We start from the raw sequence: 24,615 nt of genomic DNA, 5'->3' as shown, positions 1-24,615 counted from the left end.
TGAAGGAAGCAATGGCCCTCACAGCACAGCACTTGAGTTCTGATAAGGAATAGAATGCCTCCTCAAGTGGCTCCCTGACCCCCATATATTCAAAGAGACACCTTATACAGGAGAGCTCTGGCTGACATCTGGTGGGTACCCTTCTGGGACAAAGCTACCAGCAAAAGAAACAGGCAGAGATCCTAGCTGTTGTGTAGCCCTTGCCAGTAATTCCCAGGCAAATATGGTCTGGTGTGGACCTCCAGCAGTACTGCAGCAGAGGGGCCTATTAGAAGGAAAACTAAAAACAGAAAGAAATCACTTCAACGTCAATAGTAAGGTTGTCCACTCAGAGAATGCATCCAAAGGTCACCAATTTCAAAGACCAAAGGTAGATAAATCCATGAATATGTAAAGAAACGAGTGCATAAAGGCTATAATTACCAAAAACCAGAATGCCTCTTCTCCAAGGGATCACAATGCCTCACCAGCAAGGGAACAAAGCAGAATGGAGACTGAGTTTGATGAACTGATTAAAGCAGGCTTCAGAAGATGGGTAATAACAAACTTCTCTGAGCTAAAGGAGCATGTTCTAACCCAATGCAAAGAAACTAAGAGCCTTAATAAAAGGTTAGACAAAGTGTTAACTAGAATAAACAGCTTAGAGAAGAACATAAACGACTTGATGGAGCTGAAAAACACAGCACGAGAACTTTGCAAAGCATACACAATTGTCAATAGCCAAATCGATCAAGCAGAAGAAAGGATATCAGAGATTGAAGATCAACTCAATGAAATAAAATGAGAAGGCAAGATAAGAAAAAAAAGTGAAAAGAAATGAACATAGTCTCCAAGAAATATGGGATTACATAAAAAGATCTAATCTACGTTTGATTGGTGTACCTGAATATGATGATGAGAATGAATCCAAGCTGGAAAACACTCTTCAGGGTATTATCCAGGAGAACTTTCCCAAACTAGCAAGACAGGCCAACATTCAAATCCAGAAAATATAGAGAACACCACAATAGTATTTATCAAGATGAGCAATCCCAAGGCACATAATCATAGATTTATCGGAGTTGAAATATAGGAAAAAATGCTAAGCACAGCCAGAGAGAAAGATCAAGTTACTCACAAAAAGAAGCCCATTATACTCGCTGAGAATCTCTTGGTAGAAATCCTACAAGCCAGAAGAGAATGGGGGCCAATATTCAACATCCTTAAACAAAAGAACTTTCAACACAGAATTCCATATCCAACCAAATTAAGCTTAATAAGTGGAGGAGAATTAAGGCCTTTATGGACAAGCAATTACTGAGATTTTGTAACCACCAGGCCACCCTTACAAGAGCTCCTGAAGGAAGCACTAAACATGGAGAAGAGCAACCACTACCAGCCACTGAAAAAATGTACCTAATGGTAGAGACCATCAACACAATGAAGAAATTGCATCAACTAATGGGCAAACAACCAGCTAGTATCAAAATAGCAGGATCAACTTCACATGTAACAATATAAACCTTAAATGTAAATGGGCTAAATGCCCAAAACAAAAGACACAGACTGGCAAATTGGATAGACTCAAGACAGATTGGTGCACTGAATTCCGGTGACTCATCTCACATGCAAAGACGCACATACACTCAAAATAAAGGGATGTAGGTAGCTTTACCAAGCAAATGCAGAGAGAAAAAAAAAAGCAGGGATTGCAATCCTAGTCTCTGATAAAACGGACTTTAAAACAACAAAGATCAAAAGAGACAAAGAATGGCATTACATAATGGTAAAGTGATCAATGCAACAAGAAGAGCTAACTATCCTAAATATATATTCACCCAATACAGGAGCATCCAGGTACATAAACAAGTTCTTAGTGACCTACAAAGAGTCTTAGACTCCCACACAATAATAGGGGGAGACTTTAACACTCCTCTATTGATATTAGACAGATGAACAAGACAGAAAATCAATAAGGATATCCAGGACTTGAACTCAGATCTGGACCAAGTGGACCTAATAGACATCTACAGAACTCTCCACCCCAAATCCACAGAGTATACATTCTTCTTAGCACCACATTGCACTTACTCTAAAATTGACCACATAATTGGAAGTAAATCACTCTTCAGCAAATGGAAAAAAGTAAGTCTATCAGACCACAGTGCAATCAAATTAGAACTCAGGATTAAGAAACTCACTCAAAACTTCACAACTGCATGGAAACTGAACAAGCCACTCCTGAATGACTACTGGATAAATAATGAAATGAAGGCAGAAATAAAGATGTTTTTTAAAACCAATGAGAATGTGGAAACAACATATCAGAATTTCTTGGACACATTTAAAGCAGTGTCTAGAAGGAAATTTACAGCACTAAATGACCACATGAGTGGTGAAGAAAGATCTAAAATCGACACCGTATCATCACAATTGAAAGAACTAGAGTAGCAAGATAATACAAATTCAAATGCTAGCAGAAGACAAGAAACAACTAAAATCAGTGGAGAACTTCAGGAGATAGAGACACAAAAACCTTACCAAGGAATCAATGAATACAGGGGCTGTTTTTTTTTTTAAAAAAAAATCAACAAAATAGATAGACCACTACCCAGACTAATAAAAAAGAAAGGAGAGAATAATCAAATAGACGCAGTAAAAAATGATAAAGGTGATATCACCACCAATTCCACAGAAATACAAACTACCATCAGAGGTTACTACAACCACCTCTATCCACAGACACCAGTAAATCTAGAAGAAATGGATAAATTCCTGGACAAATACACCCTCCCAAAACTAAACCAGGAGGGTGTTGAATACCTGAATAGACCAATAACAAGGTCTGAAACTGAGGAAGTCTAATTGTCTCTATTTGCAGATGACATGATTGTATATTTAGAAGACTCTACTGTCTCAGCCCAAAATCTCAAGATGATAAGCAACTTCATCAAAGTCTCAGGATACAAAATCAATGTGCAAAAATTACAATCATTTCTATATACCAATAACAGAGAGCCAAATCGTGAGTGAACTCCCATTCACAATTGCAACAAAGAGAATAAAATACCTGCAAATACAACTAACAAAGGAAGTGAAGGACCTCTTCAAGGAGGACTACAAACCACTACTCAAGGAAATAAGAGAGGACAGAGGCAGATGGAAAAACATTCCGTGCTCATGGTTAGAAATAATTAATATTGTGAAAATGGCAACACTGCCTAGTGCAATTTAGATTCAATGCTATCCCCTCAAGCTACCGTTGATCTTCTTCACAGAACTGGAAAAAATCTACCTCAAACTTCATATGGAACCAAAAAAAGAGACCATATAGCCAAGACAATCCTGACAAAAAGAAGAAAACTGGAGGTATCATGGTACCTGAATTCAAACTGTACTACAAAACTACAGTACAGCATGGTACTGGTGCCAAAACAGAGATATAGACCAATGGAACAGAACAAAGTCCTCAGAATTTAACGCCACACATCTACAACAATTTGATCTTTGACAAACCTGACAAAGCAAGCAATGGGGAAAGGATTTCTTATTTAATAAATGGTGTTGGGAAAACTGGCTAACCATATGCAGAAAGCTTAAACTGGACCCCTTCCTTACACCTTATACAAAAATTAACTCCAGATGGATTAAAGATTTAAACATAAGACCTAACACCATAAAAACCCTAGAAGAAAACCTGAGTAAAACCATTCAGGACATAGGCATAGGCAAGAACATCATGATCAAAACATCAAAAGCAATGGCAACAAAAGCCAAAATAGACAAATGGTACCTAATTAAATTCCAGAGCTTCTGTAAAGCAAAAGAAACCATCATTAGAGTGAACCAGCAACCAACAGAATGGAAAAAAATGTTTGCCAGCTACCTATCTGACAAAGGGCTAATATCAAGAATCTACAAAGAATTAAAACAAATTTACAAGAAAAAAAGCTTCATCAAACAGTGGGTGAAGGATATGAACAGACACTTTTCAATAGAAGACATTTATGCAGCCAAGAAACATATGAAATAAAGCTCATCATCATTTGCCATTAGAGAAATGCAAATCAAAACCACATTGAGATACCATCTCACACCAGTTAGAATGGTGACCATGAAAACATCTGGAGACAGCAGATGCTGGAGAGGATGTGGAGAAATAGGAATGCTTTTACATTGTTCATGGGAGTGTAAATTAGTTCAGCCATTGTTCAGACAGTGTGGCAATTCCTCAAGGTCCTAGAAATAGAAATTCCATTTGACCCAGCAATCCCATTACTGGGTATATATCCAAAGGATTATAAATTGTTCTATTATAAGGACACATGCACACAAATGTTTATTGCCTTATTGTTTACAATAGCAGAAACTTGGAACCAACTGAAATGCCCATCAGGAATAGACTGCATAAAGAAAATTTAGCACATATATACCATCAAACACTATGCAGCCATAAAATGATGAGTTCATGTCCTTTGCAGAGACATTGATCAATCTGGAAAGCACCATTCTCAGCAAACCGACACGAGAACAGAAAACCAAACACTGCATGTTGTCACTCATAAGTGGGTGTTGAACATTGAGAACACATGGACACAGGGAGGGGAACATCACACACTGGGGCCTGTTGGAGGATGGGTGCAATAGGGCTGTGATAGCAGGGGGTGGGGGAATTGGGGAGGAATACCATTAGGAAAAATACCTAATGTAGGTGATGGGGGAATTGATGCAGCAAACCACCATGGCACGTGTGTACCTATGTAACAATACTGCAGGATCTTCACATGTACTCCAGAACTTAAAGTATAATAAAAAAAGAAAGAAATGGACAACATAAAAATAAAATTGACCTATTCTATCCTATGGCAAAACACAAAAATTATCTGAATTTCTTACAACTTTAAGACAATCTTTTATTATAATTTTGTTTATTTTTATACACTTATTCTATAAATTTCCAACTTTGTCAATTTCAACAATGTAATAAAAGAAGTCATTGAATTCTAAAGGTTAAATATCACTTAGAATACCTTCGCATTTGCACAGATTTATACCCTTTGAGTTGTGTTATTGACATGAATTTGGTCTCTTGAGAGGTATTGTGGTTTAGTCACCTTAATTTTCAGCTGACCAAGGGTTAAGGTAAGATTACAACCTAGACTGTCAGTCTGGTTCTTAGGTCTTTTCTGAGATGCAAACACTTCTAGTTTCTCCCCGACAACATATACCTCTTGGTGGTTTAGAGCACTTTAGGCATTTTGTTATAAATTCAACTGCCAAGTGAAAAATGTTAGTATTTCTTCTCACAAGTGGCTTTTTACAGACCATTATAGCAAAGGGGAATTGAAATAATTACCATTATTTTCACCTAACTCCAAAGAAGATCTTAATTAGACTTTAACAGAAGGCTTTTGGCTTGCTTTCAACAATCTTTATGCTACAAAATGTGTCTAATAAGATTAGCAGGCTCATTACCTTCTTTCCACTAAAATTATTTCCAATTCCTTTCTCTCTAAGGAATTATTGGAATTATTTTCAATTCCTTTCTCTCTTTCATCCCAAGATTTAACATGATGCCTTTTTGCAGTCATATGCATAATCTTTAACCTAATCATCTGAACTCTAATCTTACTTAAACGACTTTCTAAATTACAAATGAAACTTTACATGTGTCATCCATTGTTAATAAGCATTTGTAACCCCCAAGGATGACATCGCCGATCCTCTGTGTACTCATATGTGACTAGGTCTAAGTCAGTTCCCAGGATATCTGGACTGACATCTCTGGGAAGTTGTGGTGGAATCTGCTCACATAGTCCTTTGTCTATGCATTAATTTTGTAGGACTCAAAACTAGTCCAGCACAATATATATTGTGCACTTCCAAAGTTGTTGAGTGTATATCTCATGTCAAATGTTCTTACCACAGCAAAAAAAAAAAAAGAGAGAAAGACACAAGAAAACAAGGGAGGTGATGCATATGTCTATTACCTTGGTGTTGATGTCACTATAAGTGTTTGCATGTGTCCAAACTCATCAAATTGTACAAACTAAAACTGCAGTTCTTTGTATATTTGTTATATCTCAATAAAGCTGTCATAAAAAAAGAGTGTCTTGTACAGAGCCAATCTGATACACCTAGATATTTTTGTTTTGCTTTTCAAAGGACTCCTAGCTTTCATGGGTACCTCTGGAAAAAAAGGGGAGGGGGAAACTTTGAGGAAGGGGACAGATTTTATTTCCAATGATACCATGTGTAGAAGATAGCCAAGTTACTCGTGGCAAATCTGTACAGGTCTGCAGCAATCTCAATTCTTGCTTCCTCGGAAGAGATAATTTGACTGAAGGGCATAAAGCAGAAAAAGAGACCAATCCAAGTTTAGAGCAGGAGTGGAATTTTATTAAAAAGCTTTAGAACAGGAAAGAAAGGAAAGTACACTTGGAAGAGACCCAAGTGGGTGACTTGAAGGACAAATGTGGCTTTTAACCTTGATTATAAACCTTTACATGCTGGTCCACTTCTGGCATCTTGCACCCCTTTTCCATGATTCTTCCCTTTAGGTGGGCTGCCTACATGCACAGTGCCCTCCTTAAGGTTGGGAAGTGAGCATGCACAGTGTGTTTAGGAGGTTGTACACATGTCCATCTGAGGCTTTCTTCCCCTTTCTGGTGGAATGCCCCAGAAGGTCATACTCTGCCATTTTTTTTTCTCTTAATACACATGCCTGGGCTTACTCACCCAATTATTGAGATTTTTAATGAAAGTTGATTACCAGTCTCAAGTGTTTTTATCCGTTTGTGAAGTTGCCTCTCCCTGGCATTTGTGATCAATAACACTTTAGTGAGACAGCTGTGGAACATCAGGAAGTAGCCTCCTTCAGCCTCCCAATATATCCAAAGGCTTTTCCACTGCACATGGGGTTTTTCTCCATTTGGGGCCACCCTTCCTCTGTACAGAGGGAGCCTTTCTTCTTGCTTCTTACCTTATTAAACTTTCCACTCCTCAAAATCACTCCATGGGTGTCCATGCCATTTATCTAATTGGCATGAGACAAAGGACTCTGGTGTTTTACCAGTCATTGGAGCTATATCATTTTGGTGCACTGGCTTGAAATCTGAAGTACAACATTCATCAGAGTGGTGAATATAGGAGCAGACATTCTACTTTCATTTCCAAGACTTCTCATCTAGTTTTTATACTCTCAAATAACTATTTTAAAAAAGGTGTCTGATTAATGAGCCACAAGGGCTAGGCACTGATCTTAAAGACTCAAATGTAAGGCATGCTAAGGAGGATTCAGTCAGTATCCTAGTGCCTACCGGGTGCTGGGAATGTTGGTTCTCTCCAAACCAGTCCTCTTTCATGGGGAATCTTTGCCATGAGTCTGGGAAAAGTACTGAAGCAACTAAGAATTTCTGGCTAGGGCACGCTCTGGTGCTATTCAAAGGATTCTGAACCGGACCCAACCTCAGAGAGCCCACTCTGCATGTTGGTAGAGAAACCCTGGCTACCCTGTCACAAAACTTTTTTTCTTTTTTTAATCCATGATCTCTTACTCTCTCTGCGTGTCAAATGTGTGGGAATGTTTACAGTTCAGGGAAACAGATCAGTTAGGAAAGATTGACAAATGCGGCAAGCAGTAACTCAAAAAGCGTCTCTACCATTTCTCTGGTAGAACATGGAATTTCTAAGCCAACAGCTCTACCTACTGAAAATAGAAATCCTCTTAATTAGGCTTTTTTTTTTACAGCAACACTGCAGCTTCTTTTTGCACTACTAGAAATCAGACTCTAAGCCCCTTCTGTGAATGGGGAAATTCTGCTTTCAACTATTAGGAGTAAAATGTCTGTTGCAGCCAAATTTTGGTCCTGATACTGTCCCATCAGCAGAAAAATTGCCATTATGTCCCCATGTCCCTTTAAGACACCATCTGTTTCCTATTAGAAGGATACTTAATTAATAAGGGGATTTTAAGTGCAGAAGGTAACCAGTGCTATTTTTAAGAGTAAATGCTTTAGCATGTGCCATAATAGCAGGCAGTCTAGCATAGCCCCTCCATTAAAGGAGCCTTGCCAAAGACGACAGAGTCTCTCCAGAGATCCACTTTCCGGGGAGCCAGGCAGATGACATAGGTTTTGAAAATCAAAAAGGAATCACATGAGACAGAGAAGCTAACGTTGCATGGGGAAAGCATAGTTAATCCTATCACTTAGTTTATTCAGTTTCATAGTTTCAAGGGCCATGCCTACAATCATGGGCAGCACATTTAACAGGGTACCTGGGCCTAGGAACCAGAGAGGGAAAACAGTTGGAAGGATGTTTCACTGTGTCGTTCTCCACCCTGGGTCATATGGAAAGGAAGGATACTAACAGGATGCTTTTATGCTCACTTCTTTTTAAGATGGGTAACAGATTATCTTCAGTTTGCACCCCTTTGGAGTATACTCTGAATCACTGGTACTTTTATAACCTCAGGACTTTGAAGAGAAAAGCGACTCATTTTCTTTTGCACATTTTTACTAAACCTTTGCAAACATTGTAAGATCAATTTGGCTTTTTTAGCAATAATATTGGGCAAGCCAACAGGAAATAGTTCCCCAGAGCTAAAGCAGATCTCAGAGGAACAATCTGAGACAGCTATTGAATGTCCCAACCCTTCCAGTCTCACTTATTCAGAATCCCCTGCAATCACATTATCAACTCCTCCAGCTCCACCATCTTCAGTATTACCCACTTGCCCTGCTTCTCTCTTACCTCTGCAGGAAACTCCTGGTGAAAATGTTGTCACTAGGTTCAAGTTCCCTTCTTATTACAGGATCTTAGGCAAATAAAGAAAGAGGCCAATTTTTTGACGACCCTGATAGGTATATAAAAGCTTTCCAAAATTTAACTTGGGTATTTTACCACACATGGAAGAACATTATACTGTTGCTAAACCAAGCCCTAATTTCAGCTGAAAAGCAGCTCTGCAACCAGCAAGTAATTTCAGAGATGAGCAGCATATCTCCCATAACACACCAAAAGGGAAGAAACAAAATCAGAAAAGTGAAAAAATAGCAGAAACACCATTTTCAATTGGAAGAGAAGTAGTTCCCCTTAACAGTCATAACTGGGACCCCAATAGCTCTGCAGAAGAATGAAAAAGAAAGCACTATTTAATATGCATTGTAGAGGGCCTATAAAGAACTAAGGCCATACCTCTCAATAATTCTAAACTGTCTATGATAAACCAAAAACTCAGATGACAATCCTGTAGCCTTTATGGAAAGGCTGAGAGAGGCATTAATAAAACACACATCCTTATCCCCTGATTCTGTTAAGGGGCAGGTCATCTTGAAGGAGAAGTTTATTACACAGGTAGCTCCCGATATGAGAAGGAAACAACAGAAGCAAGCTATAGGACTGGACAGCACCTTAGAGAACTCCCTGAAAGTGGCCACTTTTGTCTTTCATAATAGGGACCAAAAAGAGGACCTCCCGAAAAAAAGAGAGAGAAACCACAAAAGAAGAACAGAAGCTCTAGTAGCAGCTTTGCAGGCTTGCAAAGTTCAGGATCCCCATGGTGCATCCATTAGCTCTTATCTATGTGACAAGTCATGAGATTTTAATAAGGAATGTCCAGACAGGAAGACAAAGCCATCAAGACCCTGTCCAGCCTGTGGTGAAGACCACTGGAGATGGAACTGCCCCTGGAGATGGAGGTCACTAGGTTCAGAACCAGTCTCACAGCTGGTCCAACAGGATTGATAAGTCCTGGGGCTCAAACACCCAGCTTCAGTGGCTCAAACTGCCATTACAGCACAGGAGCCCTGGGTGATTCTGGAAATTGAAGAAGGGAAAGTGTACCTCCTTCTAAACCCTAGAAGCAGTCTCTCTCTCTTTCCTCCTCTCTAATCCAGGCCTCCTCTCTTTTCATATCATGACTGTAAGGGGAGTCAGGAAAAACTCTAATCCAATATGTTTCTCAACTTTAGTTGCAGTTAAGAGGACCTGTTGTTCACACATGCTTCCAAACCATTGTCAGAATAGCTTCATGAGTCAGAAAAGCCTCAAAATTAACCCTAGTATGTAATTGAATTGTTTCCGCTCCACATAACAACGCAGGATCACTGTCCTCCAGGGGAAGCTTGTAGCTAACAAACAGCCAGTAAATCAAGAAGTATGTAAGGCCAGATAAGCAGTAGTCACTCTTTTCAAACACAAACACTCAATTAGATGAATTAGTTGCTCTTACAAGAGCATTTAAATTAAGCAAAAGAAAGATAGCTAACATTTACACTGACTTCAAGTATGCTCTTTTGGCTCTCCATGTTCATGCTGTCATTTAAAAGAAAAGACATTTTCTTACCACTAACAGATCTGCTATAAAATATCACCAGAAAATTAGCAGGTTATTATTCTCCGTTTTTCTTCCATGAGAAATAGCAGGGAGGCATTGTGGGGGACATCAAAAGGAAACAAAGTAGCCAAAAGAAATAGGTTAGCTGATCAGGAAGATAAGTCAGTTGCAAGGAAGCCTCAAGACGTTAACGCACCTCAAATTTTCTCAATCTAGGAAGGCTCCATTAAACTTCAATATTTGCTTGCGGAAATAAAATAGGCCTCTTTTCAAGGGCATACTTTCCAGTCCTCAGGATGGCTACAGTCAGAGGATAGCAAACTCCATTTGCCAGCCTCCAGCCAATGGAAAGTCTTTAAAATCCTTCACCAGGCTTTTCACTTGGGAAAGAATAAGACTTATCACTGTGCTCAGAGACTGTTTTCAGGCAAGAAAACTCTAAATTGGCTAGGCAGGTAACCTCTCTAGCTCACTTCCAACAAGAATTAGTGCAACTATCATAAGCCCAACCCCAGGGAATAGAACCACCTTTATTTAACCCAGAAAATTGGGTATTAGTGAAAACTCTCATCTCTTTCTCCTTCGATAAGATGATTTGGGAAGAGGTCTACACTGTTCTTCTTTCAACCCCCTTTGCAGCAAAAGTTCCAGGGATCAACTTTTGAAAATATCACACTCGAGCCAAAACCTGAAGAGCTGATGGAGCAACCACTACCAGCCCAGAGGAACATCCTGAATATCAATGTGGACACAGGAAATCTTAAGCTGAAAATCATAACAAATAAGTAACTAACTGAGGGATACTCATTTTACTCAGTCCCACTCCTACCTCACCAGATACTTTTTATTATTTCTACCCTTTTCTCTTAAATTCAGTGCCAAATATGAGAACTTCTTTTAATGCATATTTTCAGAAAGATTTTAATTATTCATAGAATCACATTTGTAAGTGTATAGATTCCCAAAGGAAAATGCCATACCTCAGCAACTAAAGTTTTAAATGGAAATTATTTTCTATGCCATTCTTGTGGGAGTTGTTATAGTCATGCTACTACTTGCAATAGCACTATACACTGTAGCATGCACAATGTGAAATTCTGGTTGTAAAATTTTAATTGCTGTAAAATTTTAATTGCTGTAATATTTTTAATTGCATAAAATTATATATATAATTTATATATAAAAATATATCTAATTTTAATTATAAAATCAAAATCTTATATATATAAATTTTAAATTACATATATATAAAAATTTTAAATTTATATATATTTTTATATAAAATTTTAATTATAAAATTAAAATTTTAATTGCTGTAAAATTATATATTGCTGTAATATTTTTAATTGCCATAATATTTATAATTGCTGTAATATTTAATTGCTGTAATATTTTGCCTGATTATCACTCTTATAACAGAGTTAACACTTGCATGAAACATTTAGCTAACGTTGTTTTGCTTATAATGCTAGTAATAGTTACAGATAAGAAGTAATCATGAAAGTTTTACCATAATTAAATTTGATAGAAAGTTTTATTGAAGGTTGGTAATATGGTGCACTCTAAACTATGGAAAGAAGGTTATAAAATAGAAATTTTATATATAAAAAAAGATTTTGTATGGTAAATTCTTGTCTTAAGAGGAAATGTTTGTTGGCTGCATAAATGTCTTCTTTTGAAAAGTGTCATTTATGCAGCCAACAAACATATGAAAAAAGCTCAACATCACTGGTCATTAGAGAAATGCAAATCAAAACCACCTTGAGACATCACCTCACACCAGTTAGAATGATGATCATTAAAATATCAGGAGACAACAGATGCTGGAGAGGATGTGGAGAAAAAAGAATGCTTTTACACTGGTGGTAGTATAAATTAATTCAATCATTGTGGAAGACAGTGTGGCGATTCCTCAAGGATCTAGAAATAGAAATACCATTTGACCCAGCAATTCCATTACTGGGTATATACCCAAAGGATTATAAATCATTCTATTATAGAAACACATGCACACGAATGTTTATTGTGGCACTGTTCACAATAGCAAAGACTTGGAAACAACTCAAATCCCATCAAGGATTGAATGGATAAAGAAAATATGACATATGTACACCATGGAATACTATGCAGCCATAAAAAAAGGATGAGTTCATGTCATTTGCAGGGACATGGATGCAACTGAAAACCATCATTCTTAGCAAAGTGACACAAGAACAGGAAAAACAAACACTGCATATTCTCATTCATAAGTGGGTGTTGAACAATGAGAACATACGAAAATAGGGAGGGGAACATCACACACCAGGGCCTGCAGGGTGAGGGGCTAGGGGAGGAATAGCATGGGGTGGAGGGATTGGGGAGGGATAGCATTAGGAGAAATGCCTAATGTAGAAGAAAGGGCGATGGATGAAGCAAACCACCACCATGGCATGTGTATATCTATGTAAAAAACCTGCATGATCTGCACATGTACCCCAGAACTTAAAGCATAATTTTAACTTTTAAAAAAAGAGGAAATGACTGGTTGTTTAAAGGAAGGATATTTAAAGCAAGTCAGAAAGTTTAAGTATATTGTAAGAGGGTCTGTGAAAGTCATGAAAGAATTTAATAATTAAAGGAAAGAAATCATCAAGATTAACGTTAAAGTTATTTTAGCCACCCAATAACGCATTTCTCCCAATCATATTGCAAGTTACAAAAATGGCCTAAATCTAAGTTATTCTCTAATGGCAACTCAAGGAGGAAATGTGTGCTTTCTTAAGGAAAATGTTACTTTTATACTAACTTTTCTGATAATGTACAGCAACATCTAGTGGAGACAAACCATAATTTCAATCTATTGGTATAACTAACAGGCATCAAACTCTGTTAGTTATGATCTATAAGACCCTCACTAACAGTGGTCATCTTAATGATTATAATGTAACCCTATATTTTAAATATGCTTGTAAAATTTATCCATTTTTACCTAGAAGCAATCAAACTGCAAATAGTGCTGCAGGCAGAGCCACACATAGACATGCCATTTTTTCCAAGAACCCTTAGATCAACCTCAGAAGGCCCAATTGCTGTTTCCCCCAACTGACACCTCTTTTCAGCAGGAATTAGCCAGAAGGAATCATTGTCCAATGTCCCCTAACAGTAGTTAGGTTTACTCTCTTGAGTGGGGAATAATACAAGTGTTATTAAGAAATAATTTTTAGGCACCTAGAAGGGGTAGAAGTTCTCAGTGGAATTTTTCTTTAATAAAAAGCAACCCCAAAAACTTTTTTTTCTAACAGAAAGTGGCTTGAAAAATCAGAGCAACAAGCATTGGTATCCAAATGCCAGTGGTTAGAAACCAGGTCCAGCCAACAGGTAATTCTACCTGTACACTAAAAACCCCTGCTTTGAGTTGTCCCAACTTTCTGGACTGAAACAATGTATTTCTTAAATGTATATGATTGAAGTCTCGAATCTCCCTAAAATGTATAAAACCAAGCTGCACCCCAACCACCTTGGTCACATATTCTCAGGACCACCTGATGGCTGTGTCACAGACCATGAACACTCATATTTGGCTCAGAATAAATCTCTTCAAATAGTTTAGAATTTCATTCTTTTCATTAACAATGTCCTTTGCAGCAAAATGGATGGAACTTTAGGCCATTAACTTAAGAAAACAGATGCAGGAATAGAAAACCAAATACTGCATGATTTCACTTACAAGTAGGAGCCAAACAATGAGAATGTGTGGACACATAGAGGAGAACAACATACACTGGGGCCTCCTTAAGAGTAGAAGGTGGGAGAAGAAAGAGAATCAGAAAAAAAAAAAACCTATTGGGTACTACGATGATTACTTGGGTGATAAAGTAATGTATATACCAAACACCATGACATGTAGTTTACCTATACAATAAACTTGCACATGTAGCCCTGAACCTAAAATAATGTTAAAAAATGAAATAAAACAAAATATACTCAAACTAAAAAAAATGTAGGCATTGTAACTAGGGTAAGAGAAATTATTGTGGTTCTAATTTGCATTTATCTGATAATTAGTGACATTGAGCATCATTTTATGTGTTTGTTGACACTTGTTTGTCTTTCAAAAAATGTCTGCTTTTATACTTTGCCCAGTTTTTAATGGGGCTGTTGTTTCTTTCTTGTTGAGTTGCTTGAATTTCTTGTAGATTCTGGATATTTGCCCTTTGTTGAAACCATAATTTGCAAATATTTTCTCCTATTCTGTAGGTTGCATATTTACTCTGTTTTTCTTTTTTTGTGCAGAAGATTTTTACTTTAATTAAATCTGATTTGTGGTTTTCTTAACTTTTATTTTAAGTTCGGGGGTACATGTGCAGGCTTGTTACGTAGGTAAACTCGTGTTATGAAAATTTATTGTATAGATTATTTGATCACCGAGGTATTAAACCTAGTACCAATTAGTTATTTTTCCTTATCCTCTGCTTCCTCCCACCCTCCACCATCTGACATTCCCCAGTGTGTGTTGTGTCAATCTATACATCCATGTGTTCTTATCATTTAGCTCTAACTTATAAGAGAAAATGTGGTATTTGGTTTTCTATTCCTGAATTAGCTTGCTAATGATAATGGTCTTCAGTTCCATCCAGGCTGCTGCAAAGACATAATATCATTATTTGTTGTGGCTGTACAGAATTCCATAGTAGATATGTACCACATTTTCTTTATTTAGTTTACCATTTATGAACATTTAGGTTGATTTCATGTCTTTGCTATTGTGAATACTGCTATGATGAACACACACATGCATGTGTCTTTATCAAAGAATAAATTATATTCCTTTGGGTATATGCCCAGTAATGGGATTGCTAGGTTGAATGGTATTTCTGTTTTTAGGTCTTTGAGAAATCATCACAATGCTTTTCTTAATGATTAAGCTAATTTACACTCCTACCTACAGTTTATAGGCGTTCTTTTTTTCTGCAACTTTGCCACAATCTGTAAATTTTTGACTTTTAATAATTGCTATTCCAACTTGTATGAGTTAGTGTCTCATTGTGGTTTGATTTTCATTTTTCTAATGATGAGTGTCAGGCATCCAAGTGCAAGCCTGGCCATTATAGCCTTGGTGACCCACACGTACACCTCTGGATGGTTCCCAGGAGTGAGAAAGCCTGAAGTAACTGGATGGCCACAAAGAGAAGTGAAACAACTAGTTCCTGCCTCAAATGATTGCTCTCCCCCTGCAACCTTCAACCATTGCTTCTGCTCAGCCTTGCAAAAAATTCCCCCCGCCCACCCGTCAGATATTGAGTTTCTCAAGACCGGTACACCTGTAACTAAGTAATTTGCCACAAAATCCCTTCTGCTTTCAACCGATAATCCCCACCCTTATGACCATGCCTCTTTGAAATAAATGTCCCCTACCCTTGTGATCATGTATCCCATGACACACACACCCTGGAACACCCAGACACCCCCACCCCAGCTCGTAAAACCACCCTGAACTGTAACTTCTGTAACTTTCCATTGCCTTCCCCAAACCTATAAAACCAACCCCTATCCCACCACCCTCAACTAACTTTCTTTTTGGACTCAGCCAGCCCACACCTGGGTGAATAAACAGCCATTGTGCTCACATAAAGTCTGCCTGGTGGTCTCTTTAAGTGAGCAACAAATCTAACAATCAATGTTGTTAAGCCTTTTTTTAAATGTAATTGTTGGCCACATGTATGTCTTGCCTTTGCATGTCGGATCTTCATCACTAATTATTTTCTGAGGCAGATGTCCAGAAGACTCTTTTTTAGATTTTCTTTTCGGATTTTTATAGTTTCATGTCTTACATTTAAGGCTTTAATTCAACTTGCATTAATTTTTTTAAGTAGTGAGAGATAGGAGTTGTGAACTCAGAAAATCTGAGGCAGGTTTCAGTTAATTTAGAAAGTTTATTTTGCCAAGGTTGAGGATGCATCTATGACACAGCCTTAGGAGGTCCTGAAACATGTGCCTATGATCAGGGCACAGCTTAGTTTTGTACACTTTAGGAAGACATGAGACATCAATTGATATATGTGAGAAGTATATTGGTTCAGTCTAGAAAGGCGAGACAACTTGAAGCAAAGGCAGGAAGACTTGAAGTGGGAAGGAAGATTCCAGGTCACAGATAGGTGAGACACAAATGATTACATTCTTTGGGGCTAATTAGCCTTTCAAAAGAAAGCAATCAGACATGTATCTATCACAATGAGCAGAAAGCTAACTTAACAGAAGGCAGGTTTTTCCTAAGCAGTAGCTTGAATTTTCCTTAGTGATTTGGGTGACCCGAGATTTTTTTTCTTTCGCATTTTCTTCCTTTCCTTTTCAAAAATCTTTTGGAGAAAGCATTCTACAAGGAAACGAGACTCTGGTCTCCAGTGTCACCTGATCTCTTATGGCTAGAATAATTTATTCCTAGATGGGTAAGTCCAAAAAGTTCATTTTTAGCAGTATAGTCTCATGTCCTGTAATGAAAAAATAGGGGAGATGAAGAGAGTAAAAGCAGCAACAAACAAAAGAACAATCCTGGAAAAATTAATATAGGTGACATTACTCTGAAGTAAACACATTAATAGGAAGGTATGAAAATGGCTTATGTATGCAAATAGGTTGCTGTTATTTTCTTCTGGCTTCAGTTTGCACATTTTAAGAAAGCACAGCTTAGTTTTCAGTGACTCCAAATTCAAATATAACAAAAATTGATGAAAAATACAGTAAACATTATTTTGAAGACTTGTGGCCAAGAAAAATTAGAATTCTGTCCAAACTGTAGAAAATAATCGAAATTTAAAAAAAAAGTTAGGCAAGACTGGAATCTAACGATGAGTGTACTATAGATTTGAAACATTTTTTTCCATCCTTATTTTCCAATTTTGGTAGACAAAGTTCACTTTATTACACATGGTCAAATTATTTGTATGCAGTGCAGAAATATTTTTTTTCACATTGTCTTTTAAATTTGCTTTGAGGGAACTTAGTTTCATAAAAGAAATCTCAGATAAGTCTTTTTTTTTAAAGCTGAGCCTAGCCATAGATTTGTGCCATCAAATACCTTTGAGTGGGTTGAGTTTCTCTTCTCTTGAGGTTTCAAGGTAAACATGGGGCTTCTGCATCTCTTATAAAGTGACATTCTTTACTTTCCACAGGTCAGAAGCCCTGTACAGAGACTGTGTAAACAAAATATGAGGCCAGTTTTTCAAAAGGCTTTATTGGCTCCATAAGTCAAGTTTAATTCCTTAAAGAAAAGTAGACCGAAAGGCTTGCAAGATGGCAGAATAGGAACAGCTCTGGTGTGCAGCTCCCAGCGAGATAGACAAAAAATGTGGGTGACCTCTGCATTTCCAACTGAGGTAGTGGGTTTATCTCATTGGGACTTGTTGGAAAGTGGATAAATCAATCCCAAGGAGAATGAGCCAAAGCAGGGTAGGGTGTCACCTTCCTCGGAAAGAACAAAGGGCTAGGGAACTCCCCTTTCCTAGCCAAGGGAAGCTGGACTGTCCGCTGCAATCCAGCCCACATACTGAGCTTTTTCCAGTCTTCACAACTTGCAGACTAAAAGATACCTTCTGGTGGTTACAACACCAGGGCCCTGGGTTTCCAGTCTCCCTCTGTTTTCCTTTTAGGTTTGTTTACATTTCTGGCCTTGTGAGCAGGACTCAGAGTAACTTCCCCAACCACCCAGTGTTTCTCTCTGAAAGTGATGCTTAGTATCAGCATAAATTCATTGCATTCTCTCCATCTTCAGACTACAGTGCTTCAGGTGAATGCTCCTGAACTTAGACTTCCCACTCTTTGATTGAAGGTCTAGACTTTATTAGAAGTGTTTTCCAGCAATTTTTTTTCCCTCAAGAGTGAAACTTCAGTGTTTGTAATTTGGACAAAAAATTTGGGTAAAGAGATCTGAAAAGAACTTCCTTTTCCTCCCTCTGTCTCAAGCAGGAGGCTGAGTTCAAAAAATTGGTACTTAGGCACTGGCAGTTTTGTTTCACATAACATGCTTTTAAAATTGAAGCTGTGCTGTTTCCTATTGCTTATAAATTAGGCTTAGTTTTCTAATTTGTGACTAATGCCTTTTAGTTTCTTTTTTTATTGTGTTGCTTTATTTCTTCTTTTTTATTATTATACTTTAAGTTCTGGGGTACATGGTCAGATCTTGTAGGATTGTTGCATAGGTATACACATGCCACGGTGGTTTGCTGCCTCCATCTCCCCATCACCTACATTTGGTATTTCTCCTAATGTTATTCCTCCCCAATCTCCCCACCCCCTAATATCCGTCCCCTAGTCCCCCACCCCCAACAGACCCCAGGGTGTGATGTTCCCTCCCTGTGTCCATATGTTCTCATTTTTCACACCCACTTATGAGTAAGAACATGCACTGTTTGGTTTTATGTTATTTTGTCAGTTTGCTGAGAATGATGGTGTCTGGATTCATCCATGTCACTGCAAAGGATATAAACTCATCCTTTTTAATGGCTGTGTAGTATTCTATGGTGTATACATGCCACATTTTCATTATCCAGTTTATCGTTGATGAGCACTTGGGTTGGTTCCAAAGCTTTGCTATTGTAAACAGTGCTGCAATGAACATACATGTGCATGTGTCTTTATGATAGAACAATTTATAATCCTTTGGGTATATACTGAATAATGGGATTGCTGGATCAAATGGTATTTCTATTTCTAGGTCCTAGAGAAATCACCACACTGTCTTTCACAATGGTTGAATTAATTTACACTCCCACCAACAGTGTAAAAGCATTCCTATTTCTCCACATCCTCTCCAGCATCTATTGTCTACATATTTTTTAATGATTGCCATTCTAACTGGTGTGAGATGGTATCTCAATGTAGTTTTGATTTGCATTTCTCTAATGACTGGTGATGATAAGTCTGTTTTCATGTTTGTTAGGTGCATTAATGCCTTCTTTTGAAGTTTTTTTAATATTCTTTGCCCATTTTTTATGGGGTTGTTTGTTTTTTATTGTAAATTTGTTTTAGTCCTTTGTAGATTCTGGATATTAGTCCTTTGTCAGATGGGTAGCTTGCAATAGTTTTTCCCATTTTGTTGACTGCTGGTTCACCATAATGATTGTTTCTTTTGCTGTGAAGAAGCTCTTAAGTTTAATTAGATCCCATTTGTCTATTTTGGCTATTGTTGCCATTACTTTTGGTGTTTTCATCATGAAGTCCTTGCCTATGGCTATGTCCTGAATGGTTTTGCCTAGGTTTCTTCTAGGGTTTTATAGTGTTAGGTCTCATGTTTAAATCATTAATCCATCTTAAGTTAATTTTTGTGTATGGTATAAAGAAGGGGTCTAGTTTCAGCTTTTTGCATATATCTAGCCTGTCTTCCCAACCCATTTATTAAACAGGGAATCCTTTTCCCATCACTTGTTTAGGTCAGGTTTGTCAAAGATCAGATGGCTGTTGATGTGTGGCATTACTTCCAAGGATGCTGTACTGTTCCATTGGTCTATATCTCTGTTTTGGTACCAGTACCATGCTGTTTTGATTACTGTAGCCTTGTAGTATAGTTTGAAGTCAGGTAGTTTGATGCCTCCAGCTTTGTTCTTTTTGTTTAGGATTGTTATGGCTATGCAGGCTCTTTTTTGGTTCCATATGAAGTTTAGGGTTGTTTTTTCCAGGTCTGTGAAGAAGGTCAATGTTAGCTTGATGGGGATAGCATTGAAGACATAAATTACTTTGGGCAGTATGGCCATTTTCACCATATTGATTCTTCCTAATCATCAGCATGGAATGTTTCTCCATCTGTTTTTGTCCTCTCTTATTTCTGTGAGCAGTGGTTTATAGTTCTCCTTGAAGAGGTCCTTCGCGTCCCTTGTTAGTTGTATTCCTAGATATTTTATTCTCTTTATAGCAATTATGAATGGGAGTTTGCTCATGATATGGCTCTCTGTTTGTCTGTTATTGGTGTATAGGTATCATTGTGATTTTTGCACATTGAATTTGTATCCTGAGACTTTGCTGAAGTTGCTTATCAACTTAAGAAGATTTTGAGCTGAGAGAATGGGGGTCTTCAAAATATACACTTAGGTCTCTGCAAATAGAGACAATTTGACTTCCTTTTTTCCTAATTGAATACTCTTCATTTTATCTTCTTGTCTGATTGCTCTAGCTAGAACTTCCAATACTATGTTGAATAGGAATGGTGATAGAGGGCACCCTTGTCTAGTGCCAGTTTTCAAGGGGAATGCCTCCAGCTTTTGCCCATTCAGTATGATATTGCTGTGAATTTGTCATAAATAGCTTTTTATTATTTTGAAATACATTCCACCAATACCTAGTTTATCAAGAGTTTTTAGCATAAAGTGATGTTGAATTTTGTTGAAGGCCTTCTCTGCATCTATTGAAATAATCATGTGGTTTTGCCCTTGATTCTGTTTATGTGATGGATTGCATTTACAGATTTACATATCTTGAACCAGACTTGCATCCTTGGGATGAAGCCTACTTGATTGTGATGGATAAACTTTTTAATGTGGTGTTGCGTTGGGTTTGCCAGTATTTTATTGAAGATTTTTGCATTGATGTTCATCATGGATATTGGCCTGAAATTTTCCATTTTAGTTGTGTCTCTGCCAGGGTAGGTATCAGGATAATGTTGGTCTCATAAAATGAGTTAGGGAGGATTCCCTCTTCTTGTATTGTTTGGAATAGTTTCTGAAGGAATGGTACCAGCTCCTCTTTGTACATCTGGTAGAATTCAGCTGTAAACCCATCTGGACCTGGACTTTTTTTGTTGGTAGGCTATTAATTGCTGCCTCAATTTCAGATGTCTTCATTGGCCTATTCAAGGATTCAAGTTCTTCTTGGTTTAGTCTTGGGATGGTGTAAGTGTCCGGGAATTTATCAATTTCCTCTTGATTTACTGGTTTATGTGCATAGAGGCATTAGTACTAATTTCTGATGGTAGTTTGTATTTCTGTGGAATTGGTGGTGACATCCCCTTTATCATTTGTTTATTACATCTATTCAATTTTTCTGTCTTTTCTGTTTTATTAGTCTGGCTAGTGGTTTATCTATTTAGTTGATCTTTCAAAAAAAACAAGCTCCTAGATTTATTGATTTTTTGAAGGATTTCTGTGTCTCTATATCTGTCAGTTCTGCTCTAATATTAGGTATTATATTGTCTTTTGCTAGCTTTTGAATTTGTTTGATCTTGCTCCTCTAGTTCTTTTAATTGTGCCAATAGGGTGTTGATATTAAATCTTTCTTTACTCCTCATGTGGGGATTTAGTGCTATAAATTTCCCTCTAGACATTGCTTTAAATGTTTCCCAGCGATTCTGATACATTTTGTCTTCATTCTCATTGGTTTTGAAGAACATTTTTATTTCTGCCTTCATTTCATTATTTATCCAGTAGTCATTCAGTAGCAGGTTGTTTAGTTTCCATGTACTTGTACAGTTTTAAGTGAGTTTCTTAATTCTGAGTTCTAATTTGATTTCACAGTGGTCTGAGAACCTGTTTGTTATGATTTTCTTTCTTTTGCATTTGCTGAGGAATGACATACTTCCAATTATGTAGTCAATTTTAGTGTAAACGTGATGTGGTACTGAGAAGAATATATATTCTGTGGATTTGGGGTGGAGAGTTCTGTAGATGGCTATTAAGTCCACCTGGTCCAGATCTGAATTCAAGTCCTGTGTATCCCTGTTAATTTTCTGCTTCATTGATCTAATACTGACAATGGAGTGTTGAAGTCTCCCACTATTATTGTGTGGGAGTCTATGTCTTTTTGTAGGTTATTAAGAACTTGCTTTATGTATCTGAGTGTCCTGTATTGGGTGGATTTGTATTTAGGATAGTTAGCTCTTCTAGTGCATTGATCATTTTACCATTATGTAATACCCCCCCCTTTTTGTCTCTTTTGATTTTTGTTGGTTTAAAGTCCATTTAATCAGAGATTAGGATTGCTACCCCTGCTTTTTTTGCTCTCCATTTGCTTGGTAAATCTTTCTCCATCCCTTTATTTTCAGTCTATATGTGTCTGCACGTGAGATGGGTTTCCTGAATACAGCACACAGATGGGTCTTGATTTTTTTTATCCAATTTGCCAGTCTGTGTCTTTTGATTGGGGCATTTAGGCCATTTATATTTAAGGTAAATATATTTATGTGTGAATTTGATCCTGCTATTTTGATACTAGCTGCTTGTTTTGCCCGTTAGACATAGTTTCTTCATTGGGTTGATGGTCTTTACCATTTTGTATGTTTTTGCACTGGCTGGTACTTGTTGTTCCTTTCCATGTTTAGTGCTTCCTTCAGGAGCTCTTGTAAGATTGGCATGGAGGTGATGAAATCTCTCGGCACTTGCTTGTCCATAAAGGATTTTATTTCTTCTTCACTTATGAAGCTTAGTTTGGCAGCATATGAAACTATGAGTTGAAAGTTCTTTTCTATAAGAATATTGAATATTGCACCCCCACTCTCTTCTGGCTTTAAAGTTTCTGCTGAGAGATCCACTGTGAGTCTGACGGGCTTCTCTTTCTGGGTAACTCGACCTTTCTTTCTGGCTGCCCTTAGCAATTTTTCCTTCATTTCAACCCTGGTGAATCTGATCATTATGTGCTTTGGGGTTGCTCTTCCTGTGTAATATCTTTGTGGTACTCTCTGTATTTCCCAGATTTCGATATTGTCCTGCCTTGCTAGGTTGGGAAAGTTCTCCTGGATAATATCCTGAAGAGTGTTTTTCAGCCCAGATTCATTCTCCCCATTCAGGTACACTGATCAAACATAGATTTGGTCTTGTCACATAATCCCATATTTGTTGGTGGTTTTGTTCATGCTTTCTTCTCTAATCTTGCCTTCTTTTTTATTTCACTGAGTTGATCTTCGATTTCTGATATCCTTTCTTTTGCTTGACGGATTTGGCTATTGACACTTGTGTATGCTTTGTGAAGTTCCCATGCTGTGTTTTTCAGCTCCATCAAGTCATTCTTAATTTTCTCTAAGCTGGTTATTCTAGTAAGCATTTTGTCTAACCCCTTTTCAAGGTTCTTATTTTCTTTGAATTGGGTTAGAGCATGCTCCTTTAGCTCAGAGAAGGTTGTTATTACCCACCCTCTGAAGCCCGCTTCTGTGGATTCATCAAATTCAGTATCCATCCAGTTTTGTTCCCTTACTGGTCAGGACTTGAAATCCCTTGGAAGAAGAGAGGCGTTCTGGTTTCTGGTAATTTTATTATTATTATTATTATTTTGTGCTGGTTTCTTCCCATCTACATGGATTTATCTACCTTTGGTCTTGTAAGTTGATGACTTTTGAATAGTTGTCTGAGTGGTCATCCTTTCTCTTGACGTTGAAACTATTTCTTTGTTTTATACTTTTTCTTCTAACAGTTGGGTACCTCTGCTGCAGGACTGCTGGTGGTCTGCTCCAGACACAGCTTGCCTGGGAGTCACCCATGGAGGCTGAAGAACCACAAGAATTGCTGCCTGTACCTTTCTTTGGAAACTTCATCCCAGGAGGGTACCTTCCCAATGTCAGACAGTGCTCTCTTGTATGACATGACTCTTTGGATATACGGGGGGTCAGGGAGCTAATTGAGGAGGGAGTCTGTCCCTTATTAGAGCTCAAGTGTTGTGCTGGGAGCTCCTTTGCTCCCTTCAGAGCTGCTGGTCTGGGATGTTTAAGTCTGCTGCAGTGGAACACACAACTGCTTTTTTTCCCAATTGCTCTGTCCAGGGTAGGTGGGGCTTTATTTATAAGTTCCTGATGTGTTGCTTCATTTTTTCAGAGATGCCCTGCCCAGCAAGGAGGAAGCCTAGTCACAGTCTTTCTACTGAGGCATTGCTGAATTGCTGCAGGCTCCGCCTAGCTGCTGTGTAAACTTCCTTGTGCTTTCATTTACACAGGTAAGGTTAGAAGTGCCTTGGTAATGGTGGACTGTCTTGGTAATGGCAGCCTGCGTCACTAATGGCAGGCTGCCTCAGTAATTTTGGACTGCCTCAATAATGGTGGATGCCCTTCCCCTCACTGAGCTTGACTGTCCTAGGTTGAGCTCGAACTGCTGTGCTTGCTGCAAAAATCCTAAGCCAGTGGGATTCAGTTTGCTGTTCTCTGTGGGGGTGGGATGTGCTGAGCCAGATAACCTGGCTCTCCACCTTCAGCCCCCTTTCCTCAGGGATTTAGGTGGCTCTGTCTTGCAGGTGCTCCTGGTGCCAGCCAAAATGACCACTCAGATTTGTGCTGGAAACCCGCGGTGCCTGTCAGCCTGATGAGAATCTCCTGGTCTCTGGGCTGCAAAGATTGTGGGAGAAGTGCAGCATCT

At 38.1% G+C, this 24,615-nt stretch overlaps 1 protein-coding gene across 1 annotated transcript in view; it reads left to right on the top strand.

The window, feature by feature from the left end:
* LOC144581035 (zinc finger X-linked protein ZXDB-like) overlaps nt 1-24,199 on the top strand; it is a 171,025-nt gene extending 146,826 nt beyond the window's left edge. Inside the window, exon 2 of the mRNA XM_078362983.1 lies at nt 23,684-24,199. Coding sequence (XP_078219109.1) covers nt 23,684-23,887 — 204 coding nt within the window. The 3' untranslated portion in view covers nt 23,888-24,199. The remainder of the gene's footprint in view (nt 1-23,683) is intronic.
* The last annotated feature ends 416 nt before the right edge of the window (nt 24,200-24,615 follow it).

This window comes from Callithrix jacchus, chromosome X (genome assembly GCF_049354715.1).
Source record: "Callithrix jacchus isolate 240 chromosome X, calJac240_pri, whole genome shotgun sequence".
Classification (NCBI taxonomy): Eukaryota; Metazoa; Chordata; class Mammalia; order Primates; family Cebidae; genus Callithrix; species Callithrix jacchus.
Note: the sequence above shows the minus strand (reverse complement) of the source record. Positions and strands in the feature narration are given on the sequence as shown.